The sequence below is a fragment of the Mobula birostris genome, chromosome 10, assembly GCF_030028105.1.
Source record: "Mobula birostris isolate sMobBir1 chromosome 10, sMobBir1.hap1, whole genome shotgun sequence".
NCBI classification, from domain to species: Eukaryota; Metazoa; Chordata; class Chondrichthyes; order Myliobatiformes; family Myliobatidae; genus Mobula; species Mobula birostris.
In genome coordinates, this window is record NC_092379.1 from 132,075,738 (window position 1) to 132,094,174 (window position 18,437).

An 18,437-nucleotide genomic window follows, 5' to 3' on the forward strand; every position below is an offset into this window, starting at 1 on the left:
GGACATGCATTTTTGGAAGGATTATAAAAGGTAGGACACACGTGATGAATTACTGACCCTACTGAGTATTGGCAGAGGGACTTGCTGATTCGGTGTACAAGTCTATAGATCCCCAAAGGTGGCAGGATAAGATCCATGGATTTATTTCATTAGGAGTTTGGAGAGATTTGGCATGTCACCAAACACTCTAACAAATGTCTGCAAATGTACCACGGACAGCATTCTCACTGGTTGCATCGCTACATGGTATGAAGGCACCAATGTATGAGATTGGCAAAAGCTGTAGGGGATCGTAGACTCACTGGCACAACTCTCCCTACCATTGAGAACATCTTCAAAGGCAGTGCCTCAAAGGACCCTCACCATCTGGGACATGGCCTCTTCTTAGAACTTAATTTTTACAACACACGTTAGAGATAATAAATCTGATAACAATAATAATAATTACAACAACAATGATGATGAGGTGATGAAGAAGCCTATGGGGTGTGGGCCTTCAGTAGTGGGACATAGACTAGAACAGCATGGGGGTTACGGTACAACCTTATAGAACTTTGGTTAGACTCCAGCTGGAGTATTGGTCATCACACAAGAGGAAAGATGTGATGGCACTGGAGAGGATTCATCAGGCAATTGTTTGTTATGAAATGTTGAGTGTTAAGAAACTGGATTGACTGGGTTTGTTTTCCTTTTAGCACAGGGGGCTACATGGAGGAAGTGGGGGGGGGGGGTAGGTTTGTATCATTAGCAACCTGAGAAATAAAGTTACAAGCATAGGATAGTGTGGATAGTGAGAAACATTCCCCTGCGACACAATGGTTGAGGTTTAAGGTGAGGAGTATGGGAGTCAGAGTGGATGTAAGGGTGGGAGATTTTCTTTCACCCATAGGCTGACTGCATAGGACCATAAGACTAGAAGGCGGAGGAGCAGAATTAGGTCATTCAAACCATCGTGTCTGCTCCACCATTTCATCATGGCTGATCATGTCCCTCTCAACCCCATTCTTTTGCCTTTTCCCCATAACCTTTCACACCCTATCTAAACAAGAACATATCAAACTCTGCCTTAAGTACACCTGATGACCCCCTGGCCTCCACAGCCTCCCGAGGCAATGAATTCCACAGATTCACCACCTTCTGGCTAAAGAAGGCGAATGCAATGTTAACATTCATTTCAAGAGAACTAGAACATAAAAGCAAAAGTGTAATGCTACGATTTTATAAGGGACTGGTGAGGTCTCACTTGGAGTATTATGAGCAGTATTGGGCCTTTTACCTAAGAAAAGATGTACTGACTTTGGAGAGGATTCAGAGGAGGTTCACAAAAATGATTCCAGGGAATATCTGATGGCTCTGGGCCCGTACTCACTGGAAGTTAGAAGAATGAAAGGTAGGGGATCCCATTGAAATCTATCGATTATAAAAGACCTAGATAGAGTGGATGTGAAGAGGATGTTTCCTTTGGTGGGCGAGTCTGGGCCCAGGGGACACAGCCTCAAAATAGAGGGATGTATATTTAGAGCGGAGATGAGGAGGAATTTCTTTAGCCATAGGGTGGTGAATCTGTGTCCAGGACCAAGGAATCAGCCCTACATGACTGCCACCAGACATTCACAAAGGACAGCATTTTACAGTTTTATTTTGTTAAGTTTTCTTTTGCAAAATGAGGCAGAACTTCTTCTCTCAAAGTGTGCTGAGAATGTGGAATGAGCTGCCAGCATCTGCAGTCTCTTGTGTCTCAGCATTTCCAGTTTTATTTCAGAATTCCATCGAACGAAGCTTTTCAATTTTAATTTTATACTGGGCTTGAGGACCTGAGTTATAGGGGAAGGCTAAATAGGCTAGGACCTTATTCCCTGGAGTGTAGGAGAATGAGGGAGATTTGAAAGAAGTATACAAAATTACAAAAGGTACAGATAGGGTAAATGCAAGCAGACTTTTTCCACTGAGGTTGGGTGAGACTAGAGCTGAAGATCATTGGTTAAAGGTGAAATGCAAAATGCTCAAGGGAAAATCAAAGGCTGGTGAGAGTGTGGAATGAGCTGCCAGTCGAAGTGGTGGATGTAAGCTCGATTTCAACATTAAAGAGAAGTTTGGATAGGTACATCGATGGGAGGGTATGGAGGGCGATGGTCGCGGTGCAGGTTGATGGAAATAGGTAGATTAATAGCTTGGCACAGACTAGGTGGGCCTGTTTCTGTGCTATAGTGCTCTATGACCGCATAACTCTACAAAAGTGCCATGTTTCTGTGACCTTGTAGGCATGTAGAAGCATCTTGGCTAATTTCAGATAGCATTATGGTTAGCGTCCAGAGCAGACAGCTTGATGTTCTGCCAAAGTTGTCTGTGCTCAACAAAATGTAGATGTGAGATTTCAGATCATGAGCAATAAGCATAAGCTATTGCCATGGGGACAAGAACATATGTGTGGTTAAATGCAGCAAGCCTTGTCTGTCACACGGACCACAGGGGAGAGCCAATATCTTGTTCATCTATTTTGCTCCTTGCTGTGGGATTCCTAAGTATTTTCTCTTGCTCTCAAGGGACAGAAAGTAATAGACAACAAAGCCCTAGATGTGAAACAGCTGTGAAGCGCTAATGTAAATACATAGCATTGTAATTCTAATAGAGGGGTTTCCTAGTGCTATGAATGCTGGGATAGCTCAGACTCCATTGCAATCACAACTTATTTGCTTACTGTCCTGAAATCAACAATTTCTCGACCTGCACTCAGAGGCCACCTTATTAGAGAACTCCTGTAGGTAATAAACTGTCACCGAATGTATGCTCGTGGTCTTCCCCTGTTGTAGCCCATCCACTTCAAGATTCGACACGCTGTGCATTCAGAAATGCTCTTCTGCACACCACTGTAGTAACATTATTTGAGATATTGTCACCTTTCTAACAGCTTGAGCCAGTCTGGTAATCCTCCTCTAACCTCTCTCATTGAAAAGGCATTTTCACCTACAGATCTGCTGCTTACTGGATGGTCTTTGTTTTTTCACCATTCGCTGTAAACTATAGAGTCTGTAGTGCGTGACAATCCCAGGAGATCAGTAGTTTCTGAGATACTCAAACCACCCCATCTGGCCCCAACGATCATTCTACGGTCAGAGTGGGTTAAGATCACATTTCTTCCCATTCCGATGTTTGGTCTGAACAACAACTGCACTTTTTGACCACGTCTACATGGTTTATGCAATAAGCTGCTGCTACATAATTGGCTGATTAACAATCAGGTGTACCTAATAAAGCGGCCATTGGGTACGTGTTTGTGATAATGAACCTGATTCTGACAATTTAGGGTAAAATGGAGGAATTCAACAATTTGCAAAGCTAAGTAGTTTGCTTAGTGAGGACACCAATCAAATGAATTTAGAAATTGGCACTTCCAAAAAGCAACTGGACTGTACAATTATAGGGACAATTGGGATGGGGAGTGGGGTGAAGACAGGGCAGGGGAAGGGTGAACAAGAAAGCAACTCTCCTTTGTGTAATAAAAGTGCAGTGGAGGGTTTGGTTGGAAATTGCTAAACTGCAGTAAAGGAAGAGCTTAAAGACTCGAGGCTCCCGTTGCAGAATGATTGAATGCTGGACAAAATCCAGCTGAAAGCACAGTTTTACTGCCAGAGAGGATTGCATCTCCACGAGTGGATCAGCTCTGTCTCAGCCTTGTATCTTCAAACTGCAGCCATGTACATCCTAGACATTACACACACTGGACTTGTTTCCTCATTTCTTGTTAATTTGTTTTTCCACTAACACAGGCTGCTGGCTCCCTCGAATGACCTTGGCTGCATGTGAACATATCCAGTGCTGGCAGCTGTGTCAGCTACCTCCTGAACGATCGCTTTTAGGCTCAGTCTCCAGCAATATTTTGCTACCACCCTGCCAAGCGAGAATGCCAGGAGGTTAATCAGTAATGAAGAACTCCTTTTTTTTTGCAACTTTGCACTGGACTTCCTAAGCTACAGCAACATATGGCTCTATTAGCATTACACACTCACGCACTCAGCCCTGGAGACACACCGAGACAGGCATGTTTGTGCATTTTGTGTCACGCAGACAGCACTTCAGTAATGAGACTGTGTTCATCAACTTCCAATTGAGGGATGGAAATGGATAGTTGACTTGGCATAATAACAATAGGCTTTGAACTCACTCCATCAACCCCCAATAATGATTCCATTACAATAAATACAGAAGCAATAAGCACGTAGAACGGTACAGCGCAGTACTGGCCCCTCGGCCCACAATGTTATACTGACCTTTCAACCTAGTCTAAAACCGATTTAGCCCTTCCCTCCTATATAGCCCTCCAATTTTCTATCATCCATGTGCCTATTTAAGAATGTCTTAAATGCCGCTAGTATATCTGCCTCTGGCAGAACATTCCATGTACCCATCACCCTCTGTGTATAAAATCTACCTCTGACATCCCTCCATACTTTCCTCCAATTACCTTAAAATTATATCCCTTGGCATTAGCCATTTCTGCCCTGGGAAGAAGTCCCTGGCTGTCCACTCAATCTATGTCTCTTATCATCCTGTACACCTCTATCATGTTACATCTCATTCTCCCTCTCTCCAAAGAGAAAAGCTCTACCTTGCTCAACCTTTCCTCCTAAGACATGCTCTCTAATCCAGGCAGTATTCTGGAAATCTCCTCTGCATCCTTTGTAAAGCTTCCTATAATGAGGCGACCAGAACTAACACAATAAAAGTTAACACTCTCACATACACTGTGCTAGATTCTTATCTGCTTTCCCAACAAAGCATTTATAATAATAGTCTGTATCATCAAATCAACATTTCCTTTAATTTTTTTTACAGTTGAGGGGACCAACCATTGCTCTGAGCAGGAAATTTTATACCGCCTGAAAACTGTGAAGTAAAAACCCCTTAAGTATTTTTTAATGTAATATGCACATGAAGCAAAGACAAACCACAACTCACAACTCAAGCAAAAGATGTCAGGCAGTGGAAACGACTTTCTGGCACAACAGCAAAAATAAAATGTTTTGAATAGACGGCATCAGCATTTAGTGGACAAGCAGTTTATTAACGATGAGCTGCAACTTCCATTCTGTACTTAATGTTACAATCTGTAACAGTTGTAACTTGAAGTACTGACAATGTAAATACGTTGAAGCTCTAAAATGTTTTAGTGATACATTTATTATTTAGAAAATTTATGGATTATATTCATGTACACATAATTAATTACAAGGTATTTCACAATATTAGCATAATTTCAAAATTATATTATATAAATGAAAATTCCAGCTGTGCAGCAACAGAAGTTATGTGCGTGGGAGCATTTCAGTTACTGCGCAGCCATGCACCCATGCAACTTAGAGGAAACAACGATAATCAATTTGCTTATTTGATGTAAAAGGGTAGATTTCCAATGGGCCCACAAGGGAATAGTCATCTTAGACATACAAGCTGAGAATGCTTCACATATGTTGGAGTGTTAAATTATAAATAGGGGTAATATGTCTTGATCCATTAAACAGTCAATGTATTTCCTTATTCTGAACAATTAAATAGATTCTTGATGTTCAAAGCAATGAAAAGCATTAGAATTTTATGGATGAGATGGAATGATTAGAAAATGATTTAGACTCAAAAGGAAGATGGCATTCAACAAAGGTCAGTTAATGTATAGGTAGATAAATTTAGTGTTATGTATGTGTGGGAATAACACAAGTATTTGCAGAAATACAGTGTCAGAGACATCTAAACTGTTGTATGACAGAAAGAGCTAGTGTATTGGACGTTATGCTGCAGATATACAAACTTTGTTGAGACCATACTTGTTATAGGATAGACAACTGTAAAGAGTACAAAGGTGATTTACTTGGATGCTGTCAGGACTGGGTAAGTATCAAAAATCACAGAGGCATTTTGATCAGTTAGGTCAAGTGGGCAGAAAATTGCCAAAAAAATGTATGCTAGGTGTTGGACCAGGGTAGGACATATACAGCAAATGGAAGGCCGTGGGAAAGTTGTGGAACTGAAGGACCTAGGACATGGTTCACTGAAAGTAGCATAACAGGTAGACAGGGCGGTGAAGAAGGTACTTGGCATGCTGGCCTTCATCAGTCAGGGCACTGAGTACGAGAGTTGGGATGTTACGTTGCAACTGTACAAAACATTGGTGAGGTTGCCGTTGGAGTACTGTGTACAGTTTTAGTCGCCCTGTTATAGAAAGACGTCATTAAGCAGGAAAGAGTGCAAAGAAGATTTACAAGGATGTTGCCAGGATTTGAAAGCCTGAGTTGTAGGGAGAGGCTATGCAAGGTGATTTAAACTATGAAGGGTAGAGATAGGGTGTATGCACATAGCCTTTAGGGCAGGGGTTCCCTGCCTGAGATCCACGGACCCTTTGGTTAATGGTGGAGATCCATGGCAGAATACAAATTGGGAAGCCCTACTTTAGGGGAACGAAAAGCTACAGAGCACAGGTTTAAGGTGAGAGGTCAAAAATTTAAAAGGAACTTGAGGGATACCTTCTCCATGCCAAAAATTGTACGTTTATGGAATGAGCTGACAGAGGAAGTGGTTGAGGCAGTATCCTGGTAACTCTCCTCTGCACCCTTTCTAATGCTTCTACACCCTTTATGTAATGAGGTGACCAGAACTGAACACACTAAAGGATAACACTTTCACATTCACTGTGGTAGATTCTTATCTGCTTTTCCAGCTATGCATTCACGCTAAGAGTCCAGGTCATCATAATCAACAACACTCCCTCTAATTATTAAAAATACATTTGGGTAAGTACATAGATAAGAGATGTTTAGCAGGATATGGGTCAAATGCATCCAAATGGCCCTAGTTTGGTGGGCATCATGGTTGAATGGATGAGTTGAGCTGAAGGGCTAATTTCCATACTGTATTACACTGTGAATCTATAACTCATGAGCCTCAGTAATGCAAAGACAGGATAACATTAGAAATGGACCCAACACACTCCTGACTGCTCCTCTGGTCCTACTCTCCATAAACTCCAGTTATAGAGTCATAGAGCACTACAGTCTGAGGCTCATCTTGTCCATGCCAAACAGTTTTTCTGCCTATTCCCATTGGACCAAAGCCCTTCATACCCTTTCCATGCATGTACTTTTAAAAATATCTCTTAAATGTTAAAATCAAACCCACACCCACCACTTCTGCTGGCAGCTCGTTCCACACTGGCACCACCCGCTCAGGTTCCTCTGAAATATATTTCACCTTCCATCTTTAACCTATAATCTTATATTGGTTGATTTTGTTGTGGGGTTTACATAAGGATCCTGAACAGCAGGAGACATCTTTGGACAAAACAAAGCTGGGTCCTGTCAGAAGAGATCCTGACATCTTGTTTTCCCCAAGGCTCATTGACTGCTGCTTCTTGGCGTTACTGAATATTTCTATATTATTATAATATCACACACAGTGGGAACATCAATCTGCCACCCACATTTTCAGTTAAACCAAGTCCAGTTCACCCAGCACCCTATGCTTACTGGCCTATATAAAATACCAGTTAAGCCAAGCCACTATTTGAAATTTCTTGTTCCTCCCATTGGCCAAATCTTCCATCTCTTTACATTTTCTTCCAACTTTTCAACTCACTTAAGGATCTGACACTTTTCTAATTCTGGGCTTCTTGTTCACCTTTAAATTTAATGAGCCTGTTGCCTGTGGCGACGCCTTCATCATCAGAGGACTCAACCTCTGAAATTCCCTCCCTTGACCCTCTAGCTATCTTTCTTCTCTTCAGATGTTCTTCATAACCAAAGGCAGATGGTGTAAATGTAAACGTCACAGATGTTAATTTTGACAATGAGCGTCTTCGGCTGTTTTTGTTCCATCAAATGTACAGGTAGTTCTGCTGTAATGCAAATCCTAACGCAAATTGCTTGTAACATGATTGATAGATTAGGGAACACTATTCGCATTATATGGGCTGCACTGATTTTAATTCAATCGCAATATGGAAAACCTATTTCAATCTGTGCTTCGAAGGAAACTACAGCCTCTTATACGATAACATGGCTTTCTATTAAGCCAGGTTTCTTAGAAACACAATTATTGCTTTATAGCAGTACTACCTGTACCATATAAATGGAAATTTTTATTGTTGTTTTACATGAACAACAGAATACAAGACAGGATGGCATGGTAGCTTCATAGCACCAGTGATGCAGTTCAATTTCCTGCCACTGTCTGTAAGGAGTTTGTACAATCTCCCTGTGACCATGTTGTCTCCTCCAGGTGCTCCAGTTTCCTCTCACATTCTAAAGACCTACAGATTAGGTTTAGTAAGATATTGCCATGTGATATTGGCACCAGCCGCACATCCTCGGACTGTGTTGGTCCTTGATGCAAACAACATATTTCACTCAACACACATCAAAGTTGCTAGTGAACGCAGCAGGCCAGGCAGCACCTATAGGAAGAGGTACAGTCGACGTTTTGGGCTGAGACCCTTCGTCAGGACTAACTGAAAGAAGAGATAGTAAGGGATTTGAAAGTGGGGGGGGGTGAGGGGGAGATCCCAAATGATAGGAGAAGACAGGAGGGGGAGGGATCTGGAAAGTTGATTGGCAAAAGGAATATGACAGGATCATGGGACGGGAGGCCTAGGGAGAAAGAAAGGGGGAGGGGGGAAGCCCGGAGGATGGACAAGGGGTATAGTGAGATGGACAGAGGGAGAAAAAGGAGAGAGAGAAAAAGAATGTCTGTATATAAATAAATAACGGATGGGGTACAAGGGGGAGGTGGGGCATTAGTGGAAGTTTGAGAAGTCAATGTTGATGTCATCAGGTTGGAGGGTACCCAGACGGAACATAAGGTGTTATTCCTCCAACCTGAGTGTGGCTTCATCTGTTTTGAAACACATGTGACACATAAAATTCATCTTATCTTAAAAGAGCTACAAGGACTGTGTGTTTTATTTTAAGATCTCAAATGGAATACTGGATTTAGCTTTAGACTCATCTTAGTGAATGAAAAATAAAATATCCTAGCTAGGGACTCAGGCAGAAATCACCAGATTTAAGAGAGTGGAGTTCCTTAAACTGGAGTTTGAAATAAGATCAAAGAAAGTACAAGTTAAGGAATAAAAAAAAGAACTGCAGATACTGTGGAATGTGCCACAAGAAATTATCAAGGACCCCCATCATCCTGGCCATGCTCTCTTCTCACTTGCTGCTATCGGGAAGGAGACACAGGGACCTTCGGTCCCACACCACTGGCTTCAGGAGCAGTTATTACCATTTAATGATCAGGCTCCTGAACTGGCGTGGATAACTTCACTCACCTCAACTCTGAATTGATTCCACAACCTATGGACTCACTTTCCAAGCCTCTACAACTCATATTCTCTGTATTACTTATTTATTGTTTGCACAGTTAGTCTTCCATTGCATTTAGATTGTTGTGTGTAGTTCTTCATTTTCTTTTTTTTTGTAATTTTTTTCAAGTTCTTCATTTTCATGTGAACGCCTGCGTGAAAATGCACCTCATGCCTGTATATGGTGACATATACATAATTTGATAATAAATTTACTTTGAAGGTTTTGGGCTTTGAATCTGAGATAAAAGCAGAGATTTGCGGAAATACCCAGCAAGTCAGGCTGTGTTAAGCTTTTCAGGATAAAGAGCTTTTGACAGATGCTGCCTGACCTGTGAAGGTTTCCAACATTTTCTGCTTTTATTTAAAAGTTTCAGCTAATTTTTCTTTCTATTTTCAAAACCAGTCAATCTGATTAGCTCCTCCAATGTTAAAATTGAATCCTTTTGTATGCTTTAAAGTAGCAGGGATGAAGAGCTATTTATTTTTGCACTGGGGTAGCATGAACCCTCAGGGGGATCTGACTGATATCTGTGTGATTACAGAAGCATTAGATCTAGTCCATGCGGGTGGGTTATTAGAATGAGAGGTTCTGGAGGATCAGGGGAATTGCACATAACATGTGAGGTTGGATGTCAGGAGAATTTTCTTTTCACTGGTCATTAACCTTTGGAGTCAGTTGCCAGTTGCTTGCTACAGTGGATTCTTTGCAACTATTCCAAGGGAAGCCGGGTGATTTTCTGGCTGGATTCACATCGCACTATGTGAACCACAGCCAGTGTTTTGTGCGATATGATTTCCAGAATGTGTTTGATCATCTGAGGATTGGAGTGGGATTTTTTGGCCAGTGTTCTGTGGAACGTAAATCCCAGAATATGTTTGATCATCTCTTGGGACTGGAGTGGGATTATTTAGCTTTTCCACTGATGCCTTTTTCACTGATTCTGGCAGGAGATTACCCAGCCGTTCATGGTGTGAGAGAGCTAGCGTTGGAGAGAGAAGTGGGGGCTGGGTCTGATTAAGAATCTCAGGACATTTCATTAAGGTTTGGCTTTAAAGAATTTCTTTCTCAAACACATATATTGATTCCAGTTTATGTTAAGTGATTTACGGGATTATTATCAATTAAATCCATATTCGAAGAAACTTGCCTTTACAAAGTTTCCTGAAAAAATATCTATTTTAATCTTTTTTTTAGCTGTGTGACCACTCATAGAATTATAGAGCACTACAGCAGAGAAACAGGCCCTTCGGCTCATGTCGTCTGCACTGAACTGTTATTCTGCCTGGTACTGTTGAACCTCGAGCATAGCTCTGCTTACCTCTCCAATCCAGGTACGGTTCCTATACAAACTTCTCTTTAGTGTTGAAATCAAGCCCTCATCCATCACTTCACTTCTTCACCCTCTGAGTGAAGAAGTTCCTCCTCAAGTTCTCCTTAAATATTTCACCTTTCACCCTTAACCTATCATCCATCATTAAGGACCCTCACTGCCCAGTATGTGCCCTCTTCTCATCACTACCTTCAGGAAGGAACTTCAAGAGCCTGAAGACACACACTCAATGTTTTAGGAGGAGATTCTTCCCCCTTGCCGTCAGATTCCTGAATGGTCCATGAACACTATCTCATTATGGTTGCCCTCTGTTTTCTGCCACATTTTTAAAAAAATCTAATTTCTTATTGTAATTTATAGAAAGGTTTATGATTGCAATGCACTGCTGCCACAAAACAACAAATTTCACAACATATGTCAGTGAAAATAAATCTGATTCTGATTCTAGTCTCACCTAACCTCAGGTTAGGTGAGACTAGAATCAGAATCAGATTTATTTTCCGCCCACACTGCCCACTGGGAACCGCAGTTCTTTATGCACACATATAACAACACATTCAGATTATAGGATAATGGATTAACTCTGCAACCATAACACTGATATGGTTAGGTTGGAGATGGAGCTTAGGTTTGTTGGGCTATGTCTGACCATTATTAATTAATTTATTGCAGTGACCATTCTATACTCCGTGCAAACTCTGATGGTGTCGAAAAATGTCTGAGACACAGCTTAGACTAGATCTCCTTGTGCATTATATTGCTACAAAAATTAGTATTCAGGATTTCAATATTCTTCATGGAAGAATATTGTAGTGTAGCAGTTAGCATACAGCGCTAGAGATGCAGGTTCGATTCTGCTGCTGTCTCTAAGAAGTTTGTACGTTCTTCCCGTGACTGGGTGGGTTTCCCCCGGGGTGCTCCAGTTTCCTCCCACATTCCAAAGACATTCAGGTTAGTAGATTAATCGGACACATGGGTATAATTGGGCATTGTGGGATTTTGGGCTGGAAGGGACTGTTATAAATAAAATCAATTTTTTAAAAAAATCAAGTAAAGCTACCATTGCATTGTTTTGAAACTCTGAAAGCGGATTTAGAATTATGTATACCTAGAAGCTTGATTCTCCACCTTTGTGAAAATCCACGTGACACTCACGCAAAAACATTGAGGCACACTGTCTCCAATTCTGAACTTACTTGGTCTCAAGGTGGTATCGTCAAGAGCATCCTCCAAGTTAAATCCATCATCACCTAAAACTGAAGCAAAATGTAAAATATTAGACTCATTGCAAACATTTCATCAGGTCTATTTTCTGTTACATTGTTATATGAATTTATAATGAGGAGAAAGCCCCAACAGATCATCAAGACTGCTCTGCAATTCAGTAAAGTTATGTCCGATTTGACTACAAGCACAACTTAATGAAGGAAGAAAACCCTATAGGGGCTCTTAACCTTTTATATGCCATGGACCCCTTTGGCAGTCCAGTGAAGCCTAAGGACCATTCTCAGAATAATGTATTTAAATATATAAAATAAAATACATCAGATTACAAAAGAAACCAATTGTATTGTAAATACTGTTACCAGAATAATATAAAAGCAAATTTGTGTCATAGTAATATATGTGCTTCTTTATTAACTCATCAAATAACAAGGTCACCCATTTAAAATACAGGCAAGTTAAAATTTAATTTAATTTTTCAAAGACATATCTGTGTGAATGCTGTTGTTCCTTCACTTGAATAAGAACATTGAACTGTGGGGTGGTCTCTAACAAAGCCACACCCACGTCACATTGGACATCCAATCACAGGGCTGCCCGATAGTTGGCCAGTTACATCGCAAGAGTATCTGCAGACAGGAAGACTGCGATTACGTTCGATCCAGCGATGGGTATAGTAACTAACATAATTTCAAAGTCGTGATGAGCGTATTGTAAACAATTATTTTGAGGTATCTGTAACAACTACAATGTGATGTGAAAATATCTGTGATATCTACTGATGACAAAGTCACAGGTACTGCTGATACTACTGTGGTTTGTTGCTTACCTTCATCATTGAAGGAATTGCTAAATTTCAGTTAGAGATTAGTGAAAATAAAGATGTAAATTTTTTCCATCCGAGTTCATGGACCCCCAAGGGGACTGCACCCCAGGTTTAGAATATTTAAAGACCGAGACAGAATGGATGTGGACAGGATGTTTCTAATAGCGATGGTATCTAGGACTAGAGGGCACAGCCTCAGAATACAAGGACTTCACATTAAAACAGAGATGAAGAGTAATTTCTTTAACCAGAGAGTTATGAATCTGTGGAATTCATTGCCACAAATGGCCATCATTTGGTATATTTGAACTGGAGGTTGATAGATTCTTGATTAGTAAGGATATTAAATGTTACAGGGAGAAGACAGGAGAATGGGAATGACAGGAATAATAAATGGAATAGCAGAGCAGACTCGATGGACCGAATGGCCAAATCCTGCTTTTATTGTATACCTCATGGTCAGCATTCTCACCATTAGACGCCTAACATAGCTTAAGGACCTACCTGCCTTTGCCTTAAAGTTATTCAAAGACTTTGTTTCCACTATCCTTTGATCAGAGTTTCAAACGCTCAAGATCTTCTATGAAAACAATTTCACCTCATCTTCAAGTGGGCAAGCATTTGTTTTTAAACCGTGACCCCCTCCAGACTCTTCACAAGAGAAATCATCTCCACAACCATTATATCATGATCACTCAAGATCACTTATGTCTTTCATTGAAGTGCCCTCTCACTCTTCTGAACTCATACAACACCAGACTGTTCAACCTTTCCTCATAGAGTAATCCAAATATTCCTGGTATTACAGTAAACCTACTCTGATCTGCATACAATAAATTATTATCCTTCCTTACGGGAGACAGATGTGGCTTCTACCCACATTTTACAGAACTGAAGCATTCTGCCCTGCAATCACATTTTGTTAGCTTTCCTTATTTGTACATCAGTACCTGTATTCTAGCCCTTTGCGAAACATGTGTTCAAAATAAATTGATAAATAGATTGTGACGTCAAGAATCAACTTATATGACTAGGGAACTATTTAATAGTCTCATACCAGTGGGGTAGAAGCTGTCCTTGATCCTGGTGGTATATGCTTTCAGACTTTTGTATTTTCTGCCAGATGGAAGAGGGGAGAAGTGAGAACCTCCGGGGTCCTCCTGCATCTCAACGCTCTGCATTATCTCAAATTTTTTTTAGTTTTCCTGCTAAAATAAATAACTTCATAGTTTCTCACATTATGCTTTACCTGCCAGATCTTTGCCCACTCACTTAACCTATCTATATCTCCTAGTCGTCTTCTTATACCCTCATCACAACTTACTTTCCTAGCTAAATTGTATTACCAGCAAATTTAGCAATCATACCCTGAGCGTCTTCATTAAGGTTTCTAATATTATAAAAAGATAAACCACAGCAGTGACCCTTTGCCAAAGAGATAAAGATCCATTATACCTCCCCAGTTTGTTGCCTACCTATGTCTGTGTTACCTCTACCCCATTCACTTATATTTTCTGCAAGAACCTTTGATCCAGCACTTCACCAAGTCAAAGGATGGCGATACTTCTCCAAAGCAAGTTTTTCCCATAGTCTACTCATGATGATGAATGTGTTGTCCAATACAGATATAACTGAGAGCACTGAGTGGAATCCCAACGGCTCTTGGCATTTTTCACTTGGATTTAAATTAATTATCTTCCATTCAAAGAAACTTGTGGGGGTTTCCCTTCTTACCTAATCTAACCAACAATGGGCAAACTTCTTAACATGTCAAATGTAAATCACACCAGGTAATCCCAAAATGTCTAGGAAGTGGAGGAAAGTATAGGCGTAATGTTAGAGGTGATTTTTATTTTACACAGAAGTGGTGAGTGAATGGAATTTCCTGTCAGGGGAGGTGGTAGAGGCAGATACATTACAGCAAGAGTTCCCAACCTTTTTTACGCCATGGACCAATATCATTAAGCAAGGTGTCAGGTGACCCCAGGTTGGGAACTTCTGCATTGGGGTCATTTGAGAAACTCTTAGATCAGTACATAGAGACAGAAATATTGAGGCTAAATGGGAGGGAAGGGTTAGGTTGAAATAAAAGGTCAGTACAACATTGTGGGCCGCAGGGCCTGTACTGCGCTGTGGTGTTCTATGTTCTAATTTTCACCTCTGTCCAAAAGAGCAGTGGGTTCCCTCTCATGTTCAGCAAGCGAGATTAGCTTTATAAGATTAGCTTTATTTGTCACATGTACATCGAAACATCTGTGCAGCATTCATGTTAAACAGAACATGAAAAACCCGAAGGTACTTTCATTGCAATTGCCTGGTGATCAAGTAAAATCTATTCCTTCTTCATTGATCATTTTATTGATTATTTCCACCCAATAACAAATCAATTCTCTACATCTGTTCTAAATACTCCATTGAGAGATTGCTTTCAATCACATACTGATTGGCTATGCCACAAACATGAGACTAACTATGCTTGATCTGTTCACAATGAGTAAGTACATCTCGGCAAAGCTAATAACATTAATCTCTCACCAATATTTTTCATCTGCCACTTGGTTCTGCCCACTCTGTGTCTTTGCTGCTGTCAGGGATGCAGTCTCCACAAACTGCTACATAGTAGTGTAGAGGTTAGAACTCTAGCTTTATGGCACCAATGATCACTGATCGGGGTTCGATTCCCGCCACCACCAGTAAGAAGTTTCTACATTGTCCCCATGACCTTGTGGGTTTCTCCAGATGCTCGAAGACGTACAGTTAGGGTTAGGGTTAATAGGTTGTGGGTATGTTATGTAGGCACCAGAAGCTTGGCAACAGTTACAAGTTGTTCCTACCTGATTTGATTTGATGCAAATGATGCACTTCACTGCACGTTTCAATGTACGCGCGACAAATAAAGCTGATCTTTATTTTTAAACATAAGAGATTCTTCAGATGCTCGAAATTGAGAATTACATCCTGAAGGTCTGGGCCCCAAATGCCTCTCCATGGATGTTGCCTGACTTGCTGAGTTTCTCCAGCATTTTCTGCGTGTGGTACTCTTTATGTTTGTAATCTTTATCTTTATTGGCTGCTCAAGCTGTTTTGCTCACTCACCAGCAGGAGGCGCGTTTGAAGAGGAAGAGACTGGCAATTCTTTGTCCCTGATTTTTGCAGACAGGAGCTACAGCATTCGCTGCTTAAAGAAAGAAACCCGAGCATGCCATTGAAGGCAGTTTCTATTTAATGATATTCAATTAAGATATTAAAATGGTTCTGTTCAAGAAAGGGTCACCCAGAAGTAAACGGCTTGATGGTTGATAAAATAAATGTTTTAATAACTGGCAACTATATTTTAAATAGCCTAATCTGTAATAATGTAGTTACAAATTATGAATGAATTTGTAATGTTGTCAGGTATAAGGATTTATACTCAGTGGCTACTTTACTTGGTACCTTCTGTACCTAATAAAGTGGCCACTGAGTGTACGTTTGTGGTCTTCTGCTGCTGTAGCCCATCCACTTCAATGTTTGGCGTGTTGAGTGTTCAGAGATGCACTTCTGCACACAACTGTTGTAACACGTGGTTACTTGAGTTACTAAACGAAAACCAATTTCCCCCCGGATCAGTGAAGTATGACTATGACTACTACTGCCTTCCTGTCAGCTTCAACCAGTTTGACAAATTCTCCCTGACTTCTGTCATTAACAACATGCTTTTGTCCACAGAACTGTCACTCACTGGATCTTATTTTGTTTTTCACACCACCCTCTCCAAACTCTAGGGACAGTTGTGTGTGAAAATCCCAGAAGATCATCAATTTCTGAGATACTCAAACCACCCTGTCTGGCACCAACAATCACTCCACGGTCAAAGTCACATTTCTTCCCCATTCTGATGTTTGGACCGAAAAATAACTGAACCGCTTGACCATGTCTGTGCACTTTTATGCATTGAGTTGCTGTCACATGATTGGCTGATTAGATATTTGCACTAATGAGCAGATGTACAGGTGTACCTAATAAAGTGGCCACTGGATGTAAATGTGGAATGTGTGCTTGTTCTCTATGTCTGTCCCTAGTGGATTATGATGAAGATGATGTGCCTGTCATTATTGCCTCAGGTAAGAGGCATCTGATTAGATTCTTGCCTGTTCTATTAAAGCATAACCTGGATGCCAGTGCACATGTTGCTGGAGCGTCCGTGAGAAGTAGGGGTAGGATGTGGGAAGTGGAATAAAGGCCCTCACCTCCAGTCCTTGCAGGGGACTGACCCATATTGGTGATCAAATTCTCGGTAGCGTAGCGGCTAGTTTAACGCTATTATAGCACCAGTGACCAGAGCTCAGTTCCCGTGGCTGTCTGGGAGGAGCTTGTATGTTCTCCCATTGACCACGTGGGTTTGCTCCAGGTGCTTCAGTTTCCTCCCATATTCCAAATTCATATGGGTTAGTAGGTTAATTGGTCACACAGGCAATGCAGGCTTGTTGGGCCAGAAGGGCCAGTTACCGTGCTGGACGTCATTGATAGATACACAGATAGACAGACAGAGCATCGTAGATGTCTGGAGAGAACGGAGCTCTACAGTTGTCTGTTATCTACCTACATCTACCTTCATTTCACTTCCCTCACCTTACTTCCTTACATGAAAGTTGTCCATCTTTCTGTCCATCCGTTGTCCGGACAGACAGATAGATTGATAGCTTTTGTGATACGGAGGTAGGGTGTGGGAAGTGAAATAAAGGTTCTCACTTCCATTCCTTGCAAGGGACTGACCCATATTGGTGATCCAATTCTCGGTAGCGTAGCAGTTAGTGTAACACTACTGGAACACCAGCGACTCAAGTTCAATTCCCGCTGCTGTCTGTAAGGAGTTTGCGTGCTCCCCCATTGACCGCGTAGGTTTTCTTTGGGTGCTCCAGTTTCCTCCCACATTCCAAATTCTTATGGGTTAGTCGGGCCAGTTACCATGCTGTATCTCACAGATACATAGGTAGACAGGCAGACTCGGGTTTGGGAAGTGAACTAAAGATTTGCCCTTCCATTTCTTGCTTGGGACTGACCCATACTGGAGATACAAGAGCACCAAGGCTTTGCTGAAGTGATCAAGATCTGCGTGCAAGCCTAAACAGTAAGCTATTAGGCGGCTTCTGGTGACTGAGCCCCATCTGCTCTCTCCAGACGTCCACACATGCTTTCTCGCTGCCGATAGGACAAGGGAGCAGGTAACCTGCTGGGATTTCTAATTCTCCTCTCAGTCGCAAAAGAGCTGCAGCCTATTATAGCTGCACTACAGCTACCCAAGGTAGATCAGCTGGCAAAGCACATGCCGCAGAGAACTTTATATAAAATGTCACTAACTGAAATAACCTCTCCTGGCAGGCTATACATAAACAGTCAGCCATCAGCACTCTTGACAGAAGGGGAATGTGTGGCACTAGTGCTATCGCACAAGCCATCGCAGCACAGTAAACCATGCTGCTAAAGCAGGGCAGGCAGCCAAGTCGGAGAGCTGTGTTTCACACAGCCACCAACTCCATGACCTCATAGCTGGAAGCATGCCAACTCATTCTTTTGTCTGCTGCCCCTGTAACTTATCCAATGACCTTAATTGTCAGTCTGACGTACTTTATAACTTGTACGTCCCTTCATTTGCAGCATTGACTGGCCCTGAAAATTAATCTTGCACTTAGCATTTCTCGGAAGGTTATTAGAATGATGTTAATTT

At 41.4% G+C, this 18,437-nt stretch overlaps 1 protein-coding gene across 10 annotated transcripts in view; it reads right to left on the reverse strand.

Moving 5' to 3' along the window:
* LOC140204351 (CD99 antigen-like protein 2) overlaps positions 1 to 18,437 on the reverse strand; it is a 269,749-nt gene that overhangs the window by 137,144 nt on the left and 114,168 nt on the right. For all 10 annotated transcript variants that reach the window (XR_011887593.1, XR_011887594.1, XM_072271013.1 and 7 more), the window contains exon 2: positions 11,877 to 11,936. Coding sequence is in view for 8 of the 10 variants with exons in the window: in XM_072271013.1 (XP_072127114.1) it covers positions 11,877 to 11,936 (60 nt within the window). In the remaining 2 variants the exon portion in view is untranslated. The remainder of the gene's footprint in view (positions 1 to 11,876; positions 11,937 to 18,437) is intronic.